General features: G+C 48.4%; 1 protein-coding gene across 1 annotated transcript in view; it reads left to right on the forward strand.

The window, feature by feature from the left end:
* Positions 1-21,165, forward strand: part of Mtor (mechanistic target of rapamycin kinase) — a 114,760-nt gene that overhangs the window by 79,265 nt on the left and 14,330 nt on the right. Inside the window, exons 34-46 of the mRNA XM_051171877.1 lie at positions 4,782-4,907; positions 4,980-5,111; positions 10,992-11,107; positions 12,120-12,237; positions 14,991-15,239; positions 15,780-15,880; positions 16,696-16,792; positions 17,143-17,241; positions 17,498-17,620; positions 17,723-17,905; positions 18,710-18,844; positions 19,034-19,208; positions 20,379-20,514. Of these exons, the coding sequence (XP_051027834.1) occupies positions 4,782-4,907; positions 4,980-5,111; positions 10,992-11,107; positions 12,120-12,237; positions 14,991-15,239; positions 15,780-15,880; positions 16,696-16,792; positions 17,143-17,241; positions 17,498-17,620; positions 17,723-17,905; positions 18,710-18,844; positions 19,034-19,208; positions 20,379-20,514 (1,790 nt within the window). The remainder of the gene's footprint in view (positions 1-4,781; positions 4,908-4,979; positions 5,112-10,991; positions 11,108-12,119; positions 12,238-14,990; positions 15,240-15,779; positions 15,881-16,695; positions 16,793-17,142; positions 17,242-17,497; positions 17,621-17,722; positions 17,906-18,709; positions 18,845-19,033; positions 19,209-20,378; positions 20,515-21,165) is intronic.

Below are 21,165 nucleotides of genomic sequence, written 5' to 3' on the forward strand. Positions count from 1 at the left end.
AGCCGCCCCTCTGAGTGTGCCTACTGAGAGCCGCCCCTCTGAGTGTGCCTACTGAGAGCCGCCCCTCTGAGTGTGCCTACTGAGAGCCGCCCCTCTGAGTGTGCCTACTGAGAGCCGCCCCTCTGAGTGTGCCTACTGAGAGCCGCCCCTCTGAGTGTACCTACTGAGAGCCGCCCCTCTGAGTGTGTCTACTGAGAGCCGCCCCTCTGAGTGTGTCTACTGAGAGCCGCCCCTCTGAGTGTACCTACTGAGAGCCGCCCCTCTGAGTGTGCCTACTGAGAGCCGCCCCTCTGAGTGTGCCTACTGAGAGCCGCCCCTCTGAGTGTGCCTACTGAGAGCCGCCCCTCTGAGTGTGCCTACTGAGAGCCGCCCCTCTGAGTGTACCTACTGAGAGCCGCCCCTCTGAGTGTGCCTACTGAGAGCCGCCCCTCTGAGTGTGCCTACTGAGAGCCGCCCCTCTGAGTGTGCCTACTGAGAGCCGCCCCTCTGAGTGTACCTACTGGCCACAGACATCCAACTTACTCAGGAGAGTTGCTGAATGCTCCTGCTCCTGACAACTCCTTGGGTCAGATACGTCCTAGCACTTCCGTTCAGACCTCACAGAGACTTTCCTAAGGCTTCCAGCAGCACTTTAGTGTGGCACTCTTGTTCATATAGCGTCATGAGAAGCGTCACCTCTAGGCCTGGGAGGGTCTCAAGTGCCTCTGGAAAGAGCAGCCAGCCTGTCTTCCCAATACTTGAAAGTTCGGAGGGAAAGATGTCAGCAAAGAAACAGAGGCGAGGGCTGTGGGCCAGTGATGGGGCACTTGCCGGCACTCCCAGGCCCGAGTCCCAGCTCCTGCACTACACATGAAAGCACACACCGCTCAGAAACCAGGGTGTGCACACACACTGTTCTTAGAAACCATACACGGGTGTGCACACACTGCTCTAAAACCCACACCTGTGTGCACACACTGCTCTAAAAACCACACCTGTGTGCACACACTGCTCTAAAACCCACACCTGTGTGCACACACTGCTCTAAAACCCACACCTGTGTGCACACACTGCTCTAAAACCCACACCTGTGTGCACACACTGCTCTAAAACCACACCTGTGTGCACACACTGCTCTAAAACCCACACCTGTGTGCACACACTGCTCTAAAACCCACACCTGTGTGCACACACTGCTCTAAAACCCACACCTGTGTGCACACACTGCTCTAAAACCCACACCTGTGTGCACACACTGCTCTAAAACCACACCTGTGTGCACACACTGCTCTAAAACCCACACCTGTGTGCACACACTGCTCTAAAACCCACACCTGTGTGCACACACTGCTCTAAAACCCACACCTGTGTGCACACACTGCTGGAAGCACTGGCCTCCCTGTTGTCGCAGTCACTTCCTTTAGTTTTAAGCAATTCCTTCTTGGCTACATCCACACTTAGTTTCCACTTCTCTCTCCAGAGCACTCAAAGTTTATGCCTCCAGGCTTTTTAAGTAGGCTATGACAAACCTGTTGACTCCAGGCTGCATTCCTCTCTAGGAAGCTCAGGGCACATTCCACTGGACAGGAAAGAGTACTGGGCACAGTCATTCGTGGCTCTGAAGGGAGCACATACAGTTCTTCTACATGTTTATTAGTAATTATAAAATGCCCAGTGAATGTTTTGAAGGAAAATTGTCTCTTGGGCACCAGAAAGAATTCCACAAGGGAAGCATTTCCACTTGGCTTGTACATACCCCAGTGTTTTAAGTGCCTGTCATAGGATGTGAGCTTCCAAATCAGGGAGCTGGTTGATCCCCAGACATTCTGACATGGAGAACTTAGAAGGACAGAGTTGGAAGGGGCATGATGGGATGAGAAGGAAGGGGGGGCTCATGCTGGCTTCATTGAGTCAGGGCACTGCCTTCACCTTCCTGAGCCCTGTCTTCAGACAGCAAGATGCTTTTCAGCCCACAAAGAGCTACGTGATGGCAACATGTGGGGGAAGCTAGCCGTTGATGAGAAATAATCAAAACAATCACTCGGTGGACTTCTTCCTGTTTTCCTAACTTTCAAATCATTGTTGTCACCCTCTTGGGCTGGGAAGTTGTTATCCAAGCCTGGAAATAGAGTTGCCTTGCTGGAAATTTGGCTGTGGAAGATGGCATACCATCAAAACACTCAGTGAGCTTCTGGGGCTGGACAGCTGCCATGCTTGTGGTCAAATCGTTTCATATCCTTAAAACCACCGTTTGCCACGGGGCTGTTGAAGAAGTCAGCCTTAGCTCCATGTCTTTTTGCCACAGATTCCCAGGTCAGGCCCAGTGTACACCCTGTCACATACAAAAGCCAGAGGTCACTGTCACTGGGCTTTGGGTTTGTGGAGTTCACACATGAGGTGGTAGATATCAGGAACACATCTCCCCCCGAGCGTGAATCTTACCAGCGAGGGTGGAAAAGTTCACTGAACACTTAGCAATCACTGATACAAAAATCAGTGTAGGGTGAGATGATGGCTCGGTTCTGAAGAGGCTTGCGACCAACCCTGTTGTCCTGAGCTTGATTTCCTGGGACCTGTGTGATAGAAGGAGAAAACTGACTCCCTCAAGCTGTCCTGACTTACACACATACACACCACAGCTTAACCTCTGTGATAATGACTAAGTTGCTTGAGTTTTCTTCTAATTATAAAGAATTACATGTAAGTAAATTAATTACCTCCTTTCTTTTCTTTTGGTTTGGGGGAAGGGCTTTTTGTTTATATTGTGTGTATGAGTGTTTTGTCTATATGTATGTCTTTGCACCATGTATGTGCTAGTTTCTGTGGAGGCTAGAAGCAGGTCTCAGATCCCCTGGAACTAGAATTATAGATAGTTGTGAGCTGCTGTGTGGGTGCTTGGAACCAAACATAGATCCTCTAAAGAGCAGCCTGTGCTCTTAACCACTGAACCATCCTTATAGCCCTGTTTATTTTATTTTATTTTATTTTTGAGACATGGTCTTACTATGTAGCTCTGGCTAGCCTGAAACTTGCTGTATAGACTAGTCTCAAACGCACAAAGATACTCCTGCCTCTTTTCCCCAAGTGCTGGGGTTAGAGGCGTGTCCCACCAAGGCCATAGCTACTTCTTTTTCATTCTGTATTTTTTTTTATTACTTTATTTTTTATGCTACTTCCTTTTCTATATGTGGTTTTTTATCAGATATAATAAAAATGAGGAAAGAATCTAAGATAGCCAGTGACATGCCACCGAGAAACTACAGCTATAGAGGTGCAAGCCTAGGCTTTACTAACTTTAGAAATATAAATAGTATCAATTTATCAACAATGCCATTTGAAGTTTTAATTGTTTAAATATCTTGTACACTTAGTCTTTTGAATTTTGAATGATACATCTTAAATTTAACTTTTGATCAGTGATAGTCGTCTTTAGCCAGAGACTAAAACAAAATATTAAGACTACAAATGGTGCTGGGTGGTGGCAGCAGTGACTCCTTTAATCCCAGCACTTGGGAGGCAGAGGCAGGCAGATCCCTGTGAGTTCAGGGCCAGCCTGGTCTGCAGAGTGAGTTTCAGGACAGCCAGGGCTACACAGAGAACCCCTGTCTTGAACCCACTCACCCAAAAAGAAAAAAGAAAAAGAAAAAGACTACATGTGGCTGGAGAGATGGCTCTGTAGCTAAAAGTGCTGGCTACAGCTGGAGAGGAGCAGGTGCTGTTCTAAGCACTCATGGAGCGGCTCACAACTGTCTGTAACATAGTTTAGGGGATCTAGTGTCCCCTTCTGGCTTATCTGGGGATTAGGCACACATGTGTTACACAGACATACACTTGCAGGCAAAACACCCATCCAGGTAAGATAAAATTGTTAAAAAGAGAGCATGAGCCCATAGTGGTGTCACATTGTTTTAATGCCAGCATCCAGGAGGTAGAGACAGGCAGATAGATCTTCATGAGGTCAAGGCCAGCCTGATCTACATAAGTGAGTTTCAGGACAGCCAGGGCTACATAATGAGACCCTGACTCAGAAACAAAAGGGCAAGTGAAATAGAACACTAACTTTGACTTCACTACTTGGGAGCTGGAGAGATGACTCCGTTGATAAACAGGCACTATGTAAAAATCTAGGTGTGGTAGCTTGACCTTTAATCCCTGCCCTGGGGAGGCAAGATACAAGAGCATCCATTGCAGCCAGCCAGTCCAGCTGAGTCAGTGAGCTCGGGGTTAGACACTGTCTTGGAAAATAAGGTGTGAGAAGCAGTTGAGAAACGGTACCCAGAGTTGACCACACATGCACACACACTACATTGGAAACAGCAAAATGGCTTAACAAATAAAAGTGTTTTCGCCATGCCTGCCTGAGTTCAGTCCCCAGAATCTACATGGTGGCTCCCACAAACTGTCCTCTGATTTCTACATGCATGTTGTGGCTTGCACATGCCTGTGCACACACAAACAAATAAATGTTAAAGAAAAATATATTTAAAGAATACATTATTCACAACCCAAAGGAGTTTAAATAATTTAATTTGCCCTTTACCACAGTCCTGTGAAGTGATGCTATTTTCATTCTGATCCACAGATCAGGCAGAAAGGTTAAGCAACTTTCCCAAAGTCACAGGGTGATTGACAACACCAGGGCTTGGCTCCAGGCGCCATACTCTGCTGCTTCCCTGATTGTTGACAAGTCCCAGGGAGGCAGTTCGTTCATTTCACTATTTCAGAGAAGACATGGCTGTTGCTGTGGGTTTTCAGGCATACATGTGGACAGGTCTAATAACCTTCCCTTCTGAATGTTCCAGGGCTGCCAGCGCATTGTGGAGGACTGGCAGAAAATCCTCATGGTTCGGTCCCTTGTGGTCAGTCCTCACGAGGACATGAGAACTTGGCTCAAGTATGCAAGCCTGTGTGGCAAGAGTGGCAGACTGGTGAGTAACCCCCAACCACAGGCGTGGTACCCTGCCCTGGTTCTGTTTGTAACTTGCCCTCTTGTTTTTAAGGCTCTTGCTCATAAAACCTTAGTGTTGCTCTTGGGAGTTGATCCATCTCGACAACTTGACCATCCTCTGCCAACAGTTCACCCTCAAGTGACCTATGCCTACATGAAAAACATGTGGAAAAGTGCTCGCAAGGTATGTTCCCTGCCCACCCAACAGAGACCACCAGGCATTCTGTGCCAGACGGTTTCAGTGTCCTTACACCTCCCCACAGCACGGGGCTTTTTCCAGCTTCACATGACTCAGCCAGGTAGAGACATCCACACCTGTGGTCAAACGGTGTGAGTAGCCACAGTTGTGGTCATTAGTATCTGAAAAGCGCGGGCCCTGAGAGAAGGCCAGCCACGTGGCACTGAAGGCCCATCTTCACAAAATCAGACGAGAGCTCTTATAAGACCAACCAGGCTTCCTTCTCAGACTTCTGGTCTCCTGCCCTGGCATCAGTTTGGACTCAAATGCAGGCAGAAACGCTGTAGCGGGAGGGGCGTCTCCTGAAGCCAGTGCCCAGGCCCTCCTTGTGTGCAGGCAAGGAGATGGATGTGCTCTTGATTTTTGCTTTGGAACAATTTCTGGATAGTGGTGACAATTTACAAAAACACAGGCCTTGAAGGCCAGATCCCTCATCATCCTTCTCAAAAGCAGAGAGAACTCAGCCTTCTGTCTCCACTGCAGTCTTTAAGTGGTTCCCCTAAGGTGGTTCACTGGTGTGGCTTTGAGTGCCACCCAGAATGAAATCAGTAGCCAGGCGGCTGCTTTTTTTTTTTTTTTTTTTTTTTTTTTTTTAATTTATTTATTCTTGTTACATCTCAATGGTTATCCCATCCCTTGTATCCTCCCATTCCTCCCTCCCTCCCATTTTCCCCTTATCCCCTCCCCTATGACTGTTCCTGAGGGGGATTACCTCCCCCTGTATGTGCTCATAGGGTATCAAGTCTCTTCTTGGTAGCCTGCTATCCTTCCTCTGAGTGCCACCAGGCCTCCCCATCCAGGGGACATGGTCACAGGCGGCTACTCTTAACTGGGCTCCGCCTCCTCACTAATGACCCCGTCCTCTCAGTGTGCAATTTAGGGGTTCCTTTTGTTTTTCAGTCTCTGAGCTTCCTAGGACAGAGCAGTTCTGGGTCAAAGCCTAACCTCCTGAGCAAAACAGAAAAAGCTGGCTCTGAAGCTGCTGTTTCCTCCTGGGTGTGCCCTCTAAGTGCTTGTCTTCTTGAACAGAGCAGAAACCTTTTAGATACGTTACCCAAGCAGCAGTTTACTTCAGTGTAATAACCACAGCCCAAGTTAGCCACAGCATGCAGACTTTTCTCAGCCACACGAATTCTGAATTCTGATGAGATTCAAGATTTAGAAACCTACCTAAGGCCTGACGTGGTGGCGCACGTCTTTAATCCCAGCCTGGGAAGGCAGAGGCAGGTGGATCTCTCTCTGTGAGTTCAAGGCCAGCCTGGTCTACAAAGCAAGTCCAGGACAGCCAAGGCTACACAGAGAAACCCTGTCTCGAAAAAACAAAACAAAAACAAAGAAACCTACCTAAAGGGTGAGTTTAGACTTCAGGGCAGAGAGAGCCCTTGCTGTCACAGAATCACAGTTCAGAGTCTGCCTGAGGAGAGCACCATCTCTTGTCACTGCTGAGCCTTCTTCCTCACTGTCCCAAACTCCTTTCTCTCTGCCTTTCCAAAAAAAAAATAGTGACTAAAGGTCCTGCCCTCAGGAAGGTGTCAAGTTCCTTGCTAAGATACTAGGCAGAGCCTGGAGGTAGGCTGGGCCTGCTGTGAGGCTCATTCCTGCCCCTAGGCCACAGGAGCTTCTGACCTCAGCTCTGTGGGCCTGAAAGACCCATCCCTTCCTCTCATAACTGCTACTTCATTTACTGAAGGGAAGAAATTACTTTTCTCCTCATTATTTCCGAAAGAACAAAGGAATTTTTTAATAGAATGTTTTGAATTTCATGCGCTGGAGAGTAGAAAGATGGTGGGTTCATCCGTGCTTCGCTAACTTGGGGCAACCCCCATCCCCCACCTCATGTCCACCCCCACCCCCGACACACACACACAGCAACACTGTTCCAGAAGTTTGTTTTTCCTCAGCTCCTTGTTAGGGCCACCACAAAGTTTAAACTGTCACCAGAGGGAAGAAAAAACTGAAGCTTCCTGGATTGCGTGTGGGCCTACGGGCTCTGGACACCTGGCACCACAGCTCCTGGTGTCCTTCTGGCCTGCTCAAGGACACTTGTGGATGCTGACCTAGCAGTCCTTTCAGCGGTTAGTCTGGTCGGGGCTCCCTCCCACTTTCTATTTAGTCACACTGAAGCCTGGTCAGTGTAGCCCTGCTAGAAATAGACCAAGGAGACACATGGAAGAAAGATGTTGGTGTGTAGTTGAGGCCACAGTGAGCAGTAGGGCTGGGAGGGCGGTGTCTGTAGAGAGCAGGAGCCCTACCTCTTCTAGGCGTGTCAGTATGCCTGCCCTGTCCTCATTCATGGCTTACCTGTGCATGCTGTGCTCTCGCCGACTCACTGACTCGCGCGCGCGTGCTCTCTCTCTCACTTATTTATTTCTTGTTTTAACTTTTTAATTTGTTCTTAAATAATTTCTCCCATGCCCCTACCACCCCACCTCAACCCCCTCCTCCCCACAAATCTCTCACATTCATGTCTATTTGTTTTGTGACCCATGGAGTTTAACCAAGGCAGTGTGCTGCTGTGCGTGGCTCAACAGTGGGTACCCAGCTGTAGACAGTGATCCCCCTCTGCAGAACCCATTACTAGCCAATAGTTGAAACTAAAGGGTAGGGCCCGGTGAGCCCCTCCCCTTCCCACAACTAATTGTTGATAGGGTCAGTCTTGTGTGGATCCGGTGCCGGTAGTCACAATTGTTGTGACTTGATCCTCACAATGTTTGTATCAAATCTAAAGGATGGTATTTTAGAGCTTTTCACTCCGCGTTCTTGCTCTTACATAATTCCCTACTCTTCATCCACATGTGCAGAGCCTTAGGGGTAGAGGTGTAAATATGTCATTTAGGGCTGGACCACAGCAGTCACCTTTAGCATCTTGGGAAGCTGTGAGCCTCTGCATTTGTTGCTGTTCATCTGCAAGAGAGGTTTCTCTGATGAAGACTGAGAGCAGCTTTTGTAAGCTGTGGCTGTAAGCATAGATTCTTAAAAGGTGTTTGATTGCTATGTTAGTTTTGCCCAGAAGGACAAGGACAGATGCCATATGTTTTTGTTTTTATGTGACAGTCTCAACAGTGTATTCTAGACCGACCGGCCTTGATTTTTTTTTTTAACATTCATTTAGTGTGTGTGTTTGTGCTTGTGTATATGGGAGTCACAGGGAAGCTTACTGGAATTAGTTCTTCCATTCTATCGTGTGAGTTCTAGGAATGAAACTCACGTTTTGTGTGTGTGTGTGTGTGTGTGTGTAACCGCCTTTACCCTCAGATTCATCCCTAACCCTGGCTTAGCATTCCCTGTCTCTCTACCTCCAACATCCAGGGCTGGAGTTCCAGGTCTATTCCACCATGCCCAACCTCAGTATTTTTATCCACATTGGTTGATTCCCAGAATATGGAATCCACAGATACAGACTGGCATCTGCTTATTATCTGGCCCTTTACAAGGAGAGAGAAGATGACTCCTACATCAGAGGGGTAGACTAGAAAACTTAGGATGGATGGATGGATGGATAGATAGATATAGATAGTGTGTGTGTGTGTGTGTGTGTGTGTGTGTGTGTAGATAGATAGATATAGATAGTGTGTGTGTGTGTGTGTGTGTGTGTGTGTGTGTGTACATACACATGCTATGGAACACGTGTAGAGGACAGTGTTCAGGGATTAGTTTTTTCCTTCTACCATGTGGCTCCTGGTGGTCAACCATGGTGGTCAGACTTGGTGGAGGCACCGTTCTTTACCGTCGGAGACATCTCACTGGCCCAGAACGTGAGTTTTCAGTGTGGATACACAGAATGATGCTTTACCTGGGGCAAGGAAGTGGAGGGATATAACCCGTCATCCCCGGGTTTTGACAGTGAAAGAGAAGCTATTAATCATTGGGATGAATGACAAAGCTCCAATCTTAAAAAGGAACAAAGTAAGTAAAGAGACCCTATCTGTAGCTCCATGCAGTGAACCAGACACAGATCCACCTGGCTATGCCTCCCAAAGGCTGGGATTCAAGGGTGTGTGCCACCACCACCCAGCTAATTCATTTATTTTTAATTAATTTTGTTTGGGTTTTTTTTGTTTGGTTGGTTTTGTTTTTCTGTTTTTTGTTTGTTGTTTTTCTGTTTTTTGGCTTTTCGAGACAGGATTTCTCTGTGTAGCCTTGACTGTCCTGGACTCACTTTATAGACCAGGCTGTTACAAGAAAATATATCTGTATCTGGCCTTGAACTCACAGCGATCCACCTACCTCTGCCTCCCAAGTGCTGGGATTAAAGGTGTGCACTGCCGCTGCCACCACCACCACTGGCTTTAATTAAAAATTTTTTTCCCTTTTTTGCCCGAAATAGGGTTTTAAAGTCCTGCAGCATCCTCAGTGCAACATCATGCAGTCTGGAGCCTGCATCCACCAGGGTATGCTCACAGGGTACTTATTTGATGTGGGCTCCAGATTTTTTCATTTTGTTTTTGTTTTTTGAGGCATAGTTTGTGATGACCAAGCTAACCCAAACTTTCAGTCCTCTTGCCTCAGATGAGGTCAGCGTGCCACCATGCATGACTCTAAAACCCTATTTCAGGCAGAGCATGGTAGCATATGCCATTAATCCCAGCACTCAAGTAGCAGAGACAGGTGGATCTCCGTGAGCTCAGGGCCAGCCTGCTGAGCTTCAGAACAGCCAGGACTATAGAGAGGGATTCTGCCTCAAACATAAAATAAACAAAAAACCTGTTTTTTAGTACTAGTTGATTTCTAACATTTAAAGTATGGAGGCTTAGTCATTTCTGCTAACCCAGAGAGTTTTGCTTTCCATCCAGGCCATTTTCACACTGTGGCATGCTTCTGTTATGGAGAACTTCAGAAGTTTTACATGACTTACCAGAAGAATGCCTAATGCTTCTTGATGTGTCTGCCTTTTCCCATCCTTCTGTAGAGAAGCATGCATAACCTCGGCAGCACTCCTACATGTGTTTCTCCCCCTTGTTAAGTGTTTAGACTGCACCACATTTTAATTTATACTTTATATGTTTGCACGCTCCATCTATCTTGGAAGCCTTATAACAGTTCTAGGGCCAGGGCTGTAGCTCCATGGCAACAGTGCTTGCCTGGCATCCACAAAATCCAAGGTTTAATACCCAGCACCATTAAACAAAACCCAAAACTGTGGCCCTGTGCATCAGGGCAGTATCTGGGTCTGGCCTCAGATCGCCCCTGCTCAGTGCAGCTGTCTGCTCCTACCTCAAATTCCCACTGCTTGCCTCCTGTCAGGTCCCAGATCTAATGGCTGGAGGATGCAATAAAGACTCTGCTCCCAAGCCACCCTGCTCACATAGTGGTCTGCACAGCTAGCGTCTTTTCCCTCTTCCACTCGGGTGCATGAAGGCCTTCTCTGTTTTATTTGGGTTTGGGAGTTCTATCTGATCTCTAAATCTATACTTTTGCCATGGTGAAGCATCCATACTAAATACTAGCGCATACGAATACATATTGAAGTTTTACTAGCTAGAAACAGCTCCCATCAGCCTGCTTTGCCTTGGGGCAGTACACTGTTAGTGAAGGAGTGCTTGTTTGCCATTGCGTCATATGAATTATTACCTGAGTTGGCCGGGCATTAAGGTTTCCCAAGACTTATTAAAGTGATAATTAGAGTTGGCAGGGGAAAGCTAAAACTGGAGTAAATCATGAATGTTCTGGAATAGCCCGGCTCTTTGCCAGCGGCATGCCCTGTTTTCTGTCCAGTAGGGTCCTCACCCTGTATTTCAGGGTGCTCTTTTTGGAAAGTGCTGACTTAGGTCCCTGATGGGTTGGGCAATGTACCAAGTGGCTCTCTGTGCCTTTGTCCTGCTACAGATCGATGCCTTCCAGCACATGCAGCACTTTGTCCAGACCATGCAGCAGCAGGCCCAGCACGCCATTGCCACTGAGGACCAGCAGCACAAGCAGGAACTGCATAAGCTTATGGCCAGGTGAGCCCTGCCTACTACCAGTGCTTCTGCAAGGACACACTCATGGCTCCTGGAGGAGCTTGCTGCTCATGTCTCTCACTCTTCCACAGAAAGACCACAGGCAGCCATCAGTTTATCTGCTGCCATCTCTGCCCTTACTTCCCGAGGCTTTGGCGGCAAGAACACACATGTGCCGGCCTCCAACTGGTGTTCACCTGCGGGGTTAAGCTCCTTATTCCCAAACACATTTTTAAATCTTACGTCTGTGTCTGTGTGTGTGTGAGTGTGCGTGTGTGCGCATGCGCACGTGCGTGCGTGCATGTTCACAAGTCACAGCATGCTTGTGGACATCAGAGGACATCTTGCAGAGGTCAGTTCTCTTTTCCTATCTTGAGTTCTAAGGATGGAACTCAGGCCATCAACGTTGGTGGCAAGGACCTTTTCCCCCTGAGCCACATAACTGATTCTGGTTCCTTGTTTTAAAATGGCATCTACACTGCTAATTCCAAGTGTAGCTAGCTCTGAGTCTCGGTAGGTTAGTCTCTCTGCTCTTCGTTTTCTGACATGTAAAGGAGTACTAACACCTATATCCTAGGGTGACGTGAGTGGTGTAGAAGCCCAGCATCAAGCACAGAGAGCAGTGCTTGGAGTAGCAGTCAGCAGCTGCGAGCACTAGTGTTGGTGCTGTCTGGAATGGAGGAGAGGAGAAGGGGGGCGGGGCCGGAATCAATGAGAAAAAGTAGTCAGCAGCTGTCCTCCACAAAGCATGGGTGGGGTAGACAGATCCATGCAGGCACACCTGTACCAGATACCTAGCTTATGCTGTTGTTGGAAGACATGGATCCTGAAGAAAAGACACCTCTAAGGTTTTCTAGACCCCTTTCCTTCTTCTCACAGGCTTGAACGTCTATCAGTTGCCCCCTGAAAGCAAGAGTAACTGTCAGAAGTCTTTAGGGCACCCCAGCACTCTGCTCTTCTCCTTCGGGGCCTTTGATGAGAGGAACCAACAGGGGTCTTACTTCTCTATTTTCAGGTGTTTCCTAAAACTTGGGGAGTGGCAGCTGAACCTCCAAGGCATCAATGAGAGCACCATCCCCAAGGTCCTGCAGTACTACAGCGCTGCCACCGAGCATGACCGCAGCTGGTACAAGGTGAGCGAGGGCCAGAGCTGGCTCCCAGCCCCTCAGTTCTCCACACAAAGAGCCCTGTGTCCTGCACCCTGCACCCTGTTTGAGTTCTCCCATGTTCTCAGGGGCACAGCCAGTCCCCTGGAGTGCCTGGAGTCTGTCAGAGGCCCAAGGAGCCTGTGCTTTCCTTTATGGATTCCAGAGAAGCTAACTGAGGCTTTGGTTTAAGGAACACTTCCTGTGATGCCCTTGTTCTGAGTGGCACTAGGGAGAGCCACAGCAGTCTGACAGCCTCTCAGTGACCTGTCATCCTAGGAACATCTAGGCGCATGTTTGATCTCTTGTTTTCCCTTGGGTCATCTGTAGCCCATGCTTCTTTGTAACTTCCATCCCTGACTGTTTCTCTGCTGGAAATTTTAAGTTTTTGTTGGAAATATCTAACATCCTATTATATTACCAGAAGCCTTTCTAAAAGACAAACCATAGAAAATGTACGAAAGAAGTGGCTAGTACCCAGGGGTGGTGGTGTATGTCTGTAGTCCCCGCACTCAAGGAGATAGAGCCAGGTGGATCTCTGTGAGTTTGAGGCCAGCCTCGTCTACAGAGCAAGTCCAGGATAGCCCATGATAGCCAAGGCTACACAGAGAAACTCTGTCTCAAAAACAAACAAAAAAGTGACTAGCTGATGGAGGAGTTATTCCTGACTGACTAGCTGGTGCAGGGGCTATTCCTAGAAGCCTGTGTCGTTAGGGAAGCACATACACTTTTTTTTTTTTTTTTTTTTTTAATTTATGTGCATTGGTGTGAGCGTGTCAGATCTTGGAGTTAGCAACAGTTGTGAACTGCCATGTGGATGCTGGAAATTGAACCCGGGTCCTTTGGAAGAGCAGGCAGTGCTCTTAACTACTGAGCCATCTTTCCAGCCCGCACATACACTTTTTAAAATTCTTTTTCGGGGGGTTGGAGAGATGGCTCAGAGGTTAAGCACACTGGCTGCTCTTCCAAAGGTCCTGAGTTCAACTCCCAGCAACCACATGGTGGCTCACAACCATCTATAAGGTGATCTGATGCCTTCGTCTGGTATGCAGGTGTACATGCAGGCAGAGCACTGTATACATAATAAATAAATCTTTTTTATTAATAAATAAATCTTTTTAAAAAATAAAAAATAAAATAAAATTCCTTTTCTGAAGACTTTCAGTTAATATCTGCTTGTTATAGTAGTGTCATCAATTTCTTTCTAAAATCTCCACAGTTACTAGTAATTTATAAACGACTCCCTCTGGGATCAAAGTTGACTTGAAGACCATAGAAACATTTGCAATAAAAACTATTTATCCTCTGCAAATGCTTCATGCTGATCTGAAAACTGTGTACTTTGGCTAGGATGTAGCTCAGCGAGACAGCATCTGCATAGTGAGCCCAAAGCAGTGGGCTCTACCCCAGCAGCATACACATGCATGTGAGGGCACATGTGCATCCACACATATACAGAGCATGCTCTGTGAGAGGAACAACAATTTCCCCTCTCTGGATAGCTACATATCCAGGATTTGAAAATAAATCCAGTAAAGTTTTGCTTAGTGGGAACCTTGTTGATCAGAACCGCCTGTATCTCCAGTTCCAGGGGATCTGGTACCCTCTTCTGACTGTCACAAGCACCAGGAATACATGTGCTACACCAGGCGGAACACTCATCAACATAAAATAAAACAAATCTAGAAAAACACCTCAGGAAACCCCACTTTTTAAAAAATATTTTTATTTTTACTTTTTTAAAAAAGATATATCTTTATTTAATTTTAGTTTATGTACATTGGTGTGAGGGTGTCAGATCTTGGAGTTACAGACAGTTGTGAGCTGCCGTGTGGGTGCTGGGAATTGAACCCGGGACCTTTGGAAGAGCAGACCGTGCTCTTAACCACTGAGCCAACTCTCTAGCCCCAGAAGCCCCACTTTCTCACAGACGAAATAGGCTGCCTTGGCCCAGCACACCTGCTCCACTGTCTTGTACTCTTGACACTTGGCCAGCTACCCTCTCTCTGCTTTGTGGGCCTCAAGCTGCAAGCACATGTGTTTCCTTGGACTCTGAGCATGCCCTCCAGGTACATGCCTTTTTTTCCCAGCCAGGAGGATCGACTGGCACCACCTCTTGTTCCCTTCTTTCCATCTGCAACTTCTCTTTAAGGCTTGGCCAAGTCCCTCTTTTTCATGGAGCCCTTCGGATCCCTATTGCCCACCTCTTCTGACCCCATCTGCCTTGCAGAGTCCGTAGACCTTAAAGTTAGTGAGCAAGCGCCCTTGCCTACACTGCCCCTCTAGCCATAACCTCACAATGCTCACCATAAAGCCCAGTGCCATTAGTGCTCATGCTCAAAAGGTGAACACATGTCATTGGCTATTATAATGTCCCCTTCCTGAGTGTATGTAGAAGTAGAGTCTCAATTCTGCTGATCTTGAGGCTGCATCCTCAGGGTGGACTTAGGACATTAAGACCTGCCTTGAGGGCTAGAGAGATGGCTCAGAGGTTAAGAGCACTGCCTGCTCTTCCAGAGGTCTCGAGTTCAATTCCCAGCAACCACATCACAACCATCTGTAATGAGAACTGGTGTCCTCTTCTGGCGGGTAGTCACACATGGAGGCAGAACATTGTATACATAATAAATAAATAAATCTAAAAAAAAAAATACCTGCCTTGAATCCAGCCTTCTGCTCTCTGGCCTTGCCGTAGATCAGAGCAAGCCTGTGTCTGCTTGATTCTCACCCCATGCACCTAGGCTTGGCACGCATGGGCAGTGATGAACTTTGAAGCAGTGCTGCACTACAAACATCAGAACCAAGCCCGTGATGAGAAGAAGAAACTGCGGCATGCCAGCGGGGCCAACATCACCAATGCCACCACTGCTGCCACCACTGCTGCCTCTGCTGCCGCAGCCACCAGCACCGAGGGCAGCAACAGTGAGAGTGAGGCTGAGAGTACCGAGAACAGCCCCACCCCATCTCCACTGCAGAAGAAGGTCACTGAGGTAATCTCATTCAGAACTGGCCAGAGCATAGCTCTGAGCAGTACATAGTTGTGAAGCTCATAGACGCCTGAGACTCTCTCTGAGGTAGGACAGGGCCAGACATACTGACTGGCCATCCTTACTGCATGCCAGAGGCTGTGCCCCGTGTGGTGCTTCCCACAGCGATGAGCTCATCCTCCCAGTGCACTGCTCCCATGTGTGGGTGGCTGCCACAGCTGCAGGACCACTCTGAGGCCAGGGCCTTGGTGATCTGACCTCTGCCCTACTCTTTCTCTGTCTACCTCTGCTTGGCCTGTCAGTCCAGACTGCAACAGAGCAGCTAGAAAGAACAGAGCAAGCGTGTTCAGAGCTCATACTGGTCAGGACGCCATACGCCTAGGTATGATGATGAAAACTGCTGCTGTTGTGGAGTGCATTCTGTATGCCATTGGCTCCTCAGCCATAAGTATTCTCACACTCTTCACGACCCTTTGAGGCAGGTGCCATCAGTGTTTACAGATGAGAGAGTTGAGTGTCAGTAATACGCTTGTGTTTCAACAGGATTTGTCCAAAACCCTATTGTTGTACACAGTCCCTGCTGTCCAAGGCTTCTTCCGTTCTATCTCCTTGTCGAGAGGCAATAACCTCCAGGATACACTCAGGTATGTAGGAAGGGGAGGGTGTGACTCTGAACAGCCTTGTCAGTGCCAGGACAGAGAAGTGGCTGTCTGGTGTCTTCATTCCCCCATCTGCTCAGTAAGTCCAGGTCAGCGTATGGACCTTTCTCCTTCTGTGCCTGGAGACACATGACACTGAGAGCCGTGAGGATGGAGGAGGAGAAGTGAGAAGGGGGAGGCTGTCTCACCTTCACCCCAGGGACTAACTGGTCTGACTCAGCAGCCTTGCCAGGGCCCGTCCTGCAGTACAGACCCTGTCTGGCTCATCTCTGCAGCTGAGTGTTTGCCTCAGTGACCCTGACAGAAAAGCGATTGGGCTAATCTTTAGAGGGCCCTCATGAGCTCTGCCACATGTTACAGCCATTTACAGCCTTAAAGATGAGTAATGGGGGCTGGAGAGATGGCTCAGAGGTTAAGAGCACTGGCTGCTCTTCCAGAGGTCCTGAGTTCAATTCCCAGCAACCACATGGTGGCTCACAACCATCTATAATGTGATCTGACACCCTCTTCTGGCCTGCAGGTGTACATTCAGGCAGAGCGTTAAACATAATAATAAATCAATAAATCTTTTTGCCAGGCGTGGTGGCACAGGCCTTTAATCCCAGCACTTGGGAACCAGGGGCAGGTGGATCACTGTGACTTTGAGGCCAGCCTGGTCTATAAAGCAAGTCTAGGACAGCCAAAGTTACACAGAGAAACCTTGTCTCAAAACAAAAACAAAAAACAAACAAAAATAATGATGAAAAACAAACATGAACTAGGAAACTCAATTCCCTGTGACTTTTCTCCTGTCTTTCCAGAGTCCTCACCTTGTGGTTTGATTATGGTCATTGGCCAGATGTCAATGAAGCCTTGGTAGAAGGGGTGAAGGCCATTCAGATTGACACTTGGTTACAGGTGAGAATTCGGTGACAGTGAGCATTGGCCACAATCTCTCTCCCGTTTGTCTCATTTTGAAATCGCCAGAGGTCATAGTAGCCACGTCATCTGTATCATAAGCTGTAAGGAAGTACAGCATGGTCCCAAGGTTCAAACTGTATCTTCTCCCTTGCTTGCGCCAGGAAACTGAACGGCTGCATCATTGCAAGAGCTGCTAGACCAAAGCATACTCCTGAAGTCCCACCACATGGGGGGAGGAGGCAAAAGGGTCATGTAGCCTAGGCTACCTGAGACCTTGTTTCAAAAGCAAAACAAATCAGCCAGCTTTCCTGTCTAACGTGCTGCATATTGTGTCTTCTACACACTAGGTTATACCGCAGCTCATTGCAAGGATTGACACACCCAGACCCTTGGTGGGCCGGCTCATTCACCAGCTTCTCACAGATATTGGTCGGTACCACCCCCAGGTACGGGCAGACCCTGCGCATTTTCTCATGAAACCACTGGCCTCTGGTTTGGGGGCTAGCCTCACTGGCCTCTGGTTTGGGGGCTAGCCTCACTGACCTCTGGTTTGGGGGCTAGCCTCACTGACCTCTGGTTTGGGGGCTAGCCTCACTGACCTCTGGTTTGGGGGCTAGCCTCACTGACCTCTGGTTTGGGGGCTAGCCTCACTGACCTCTGGTTAGGTGGCTAGCCTTTGTAAGTGTCCCTCTGTTTGCTTAGGCCCTCATCTACCCCCTCACGGTGGCTTCGAAGTCCACCACGACAGCCCGGCACAATGCAGCCAACAAGATCCTGAAGAACATGTGTGAGCACAGCAACACCCTGGTCCAGCAGGCCATGATGGTGAGTGAGCCTCCAGCCAGCAGCCTCTGTCCCCGGTCCCCAAGTCACACCTTCCCAATCATAGCTTACCTGTGATGCTCCTTCCTTCTCCCTTTGATCCAGGTGAGTGAGGAGCTGATTCGGGTGGCCATCCTCTGGCATGAGATGTGGCATGAAGGCCTGGAAGAGGCATCTCGCTTGTACTTCGGGGAGAGGAACGTGAAAGGCATGTTCGAGGTGCTGGAGCCCCTGCATGCTATGATGGAACGGGGACCCCAAACTCTGAAGGAAACATCCTTTAATCAGGTACAGGATCAGAACATGACAGGACATTACCCTCTCCTCACCACACTGCTTTCTCTCTGGCCTTTCTACTGTCCTTAAAAGTTACAGGTCAATTTATTAGCTTTTTACAAAAAAGATTTATTTGTTTGTTTTTGTTTTTCAACACAAGGTTTCTCTGTGTAGTCCTGGCTGTCCTGGAACTCACTTTGTAGACCAGGCTGTCCTGAAACTTAGCCTGCCTCTGCCTCCCAAGTGCTGAGATTAAAGGTATGCGCCACTACCACCTAGCTATTTCTGTATTTTATGTAGATGGGTCTTTTGTCTGCATCTATGCAAACCAGAAGAGGGTATCAGATCCCATGGGAAACAGTTATAGATATGAGCTGCTGTGCAGCTGCTGAGAATTGAACTCAAGACCTGGAAGGACAGCTGTTAAGCTTAACCACTGAGCTAGCTCTCTAGCCCCCTAAGTTGCTTTCATTTTCATGACGTGCTGGAAGGATCAAACCTAGGGCCTCACACTTGCCAGGCAAGCACCGCCCACCAGGCCACCCCCTCTGCTGTTGAAATTGTAACAAAATTTTAACCAGAAACTCACAAATTCCTCCAGGCGCTATCATATCTCTCTCCGAGTCCCTTTCGGGTAGGTCACCCTCATGCCCTGGGAGCTCAGGGTTTGGACAGCACAGTCCCTGCTGCTCAATCATTCCCTCATGGTACTTTCATACCACCTCAGGCACCCTTGGGATCCATGTGGTCTGCTTAGGGAGTTAGCCTCCTAGGCCAGCTTGGTAACTTGAAACTTTGTTCTGCTTTCCCTCTCAGGCATATGGCCGAGATTTAATGGAGGCACAGGAGTGGTGCAGAAAGTACATGAAATCAGGGAACGTCAAGGACCTCACCCAAGCCTGGGACCTCTATTATCATGTGTTCAGACGGATCTCCAAGCAACTACCCCAGGTAGGCTCTTGATGCTTCCAGCAGGTGCCTTGTGCGCTCTTGGGCTTATCCTGTGCATCTTCCTCACTTCTGCTGGAGACACTAGGACAAGCAATTACTTCTCGCCATTTACCGAAAGAAAAATACTTAAACTGCATTTCAGTTTCCCTTGAGAGGCCAAAGTCTAAACTCTTCCCTAACTATTCACAGCTCACGTCCCTGGAGCTACAGTATGTTTCCCCCAAACTTCTGATGTGCCGAGACCTTGAACTGGCTGTACCAGGAACATATGACCCCAACCAGCCGATCATCCGCATTCAGTCCATAGCCCCATCTTTGCAAGTCATCACATCCAAGCAGAGGCCTCGGAAGTTGACGCTGATGGGTAAGGACCCAGCACAGCTCCTGTACTCTGGCTGCATTCCCTCTCCCTCCTCTCTTCTGAAAGGGAGGACAGTGACTCTCCTGTTACATCTTACAAGGCTCCCATTTGCCCTTGCTGCACTTGGTGCAGTGAAGTAGCAGATTGTCACCCTGGCCTGACCATTCGGGTGTGGTGGGCAGGTATGGGCATCCAAAGCAAACATGGAACATGACAAGCTGCTTTGAAGACAGAGCTTCTGCACTCTTGAGTGTTCCTGATTTACTGTCATAAAACGAGCAGACAGAACTTGGATTCTCACAGTATGTTAGAGTATGCCAAGGTGAAGCTGCCTCTAGAATTTCTTTAGGAACAGAGTGCTACCGACCTGCACAGCTAAGGGAGACCCTAGAGCTCAGTGGGCATTGTGAGGTCTCCTGCCCTTGTAGGGAGGCAGGCAAGGGGAGTGAAGCAGATTCCCATTCTGTGTCCCTGGCTGACCCATCCTATGTGGGACAGGCAGGCCACAAACCTGAGGCCTTCAAAGTACTTCCTATATTGCACGTGCCACCATCCACGCCTGACTTCCTTATGAGAGAGAGAGACGGAGGTTGTATGTGCCTGTGACCAGTGTCAGGGACAGAAGGGGAATCGAGTAGCTCTGTAGGTCTGTGCCAATTCCTTTTTAGCACAGGATCCCTCTCTGAATATGGGGCTCTGGAGCCCTCTTTGTTAGGCTAAAAGCAAGTAAGTCCCCGCAATCCTCCTGTCTCTGCGCCACTTGGAACTAGGATTATAGGACAGGAAGCTTATTATATGATTGATGGAATGGGGCCCCTAGTCCCTCATGATTATTCCCTTTAATGTGTATAGATATTTTGCCTGTATATGTCTGTGCACCACATACACGCCTACAAAGGCCAGAAGAGGGTGTTGGATCCCCGGGAACTGGAGTTACAAATGGTTGTGAGCTGTCCTATGGGTGCTGGGAACTGAACCTGGGTCCCAAGAGACGTTAGGAGCTCAACAGAAGAGCTGCTCTTTCCTCAGTCTAGGATACGTGTGCTTGTCTATGGGGACAGTGTGAGGAGGAGAGGGGGGTGGATTCCCTAGGACCTTGGGAATAGGTGGTAGTCTTGGGCAGTAGTGTGAGCATCTCTGATCTATCCCACTGGCTCCCTCTGTTTCTCACAGGCAGCAATGGGCACGAGTTTGTTTTCCTCCTGAAAGGCCATGAGGACCTGCGGCAGGATGAGCGAGTGATGCAGCTCTTTGGCCTGGTGAACACACTCCTAGCCAATGACCCTACGTCTCTTCGGAAGAACCTCAGGTATTCAGAACACTGTGAGGATATTTGAACTCTCAGGAGCCTTGGCATTTCATCCTACAATGTCCATGTAATCATGCGTCTTTACACTACCTGAGCCAGGTATGATGGCACATGCTGATGACCCTAGAGCCTGGGAGGTAGAAGCAGAAGGATCAAGAGTTCAAAGCTAGCCTGGGCTGCGTAGAGAGCTTGAGGCACCTGAACCATACGTGAGATTTTATGGTAGCACACACCTATAATCCCAGCGACAGAAACAGAGGCAGAGACAGGAGGATTGCTGCAAGTTCAGAAACATGGTTGACCAGGGAGTTCCACACCAGCCAGGGCTACTTAGAAAGACCCTGTCTCAAAAAAACAACCTAACATTAAAGTTTCTGGCAAGAGCACCAAGGTACCCAACACAAGCAGATTCTTAAGATGTTTTAGGGAGTCCCACTGTGAAATGTCTTCAGTGAGCTCAAAGAACTCAGAGTGTACTGGGCATGGTGACACACGCTTTTAATCCCAGCACTCGGGCGGTAGATCTCTGAGTTTGAAGCCAGCCTGGTCTACAGAGCAAATCCCAGGACAGCTAGGACTACACAGAAAAGCCCTGTCTCAAAAACCAAGTAAAAAAAAGGACTCAGAGGGACTGCTTTGAGATTAGACTCA

This window comes from Acomys russatus, chromosome 29 (genome assembly GCF_903995435.1).
Source record: "Acomys russatus chromosome 29, mAcoRus1.1, whole genome shotgun sequence".
Taxonomy (NCBI): Eukaryota; Metazoa; Chordata; class Mammalia; order Rodentia; family Muridae; genus Acomys; species Acomys russatus.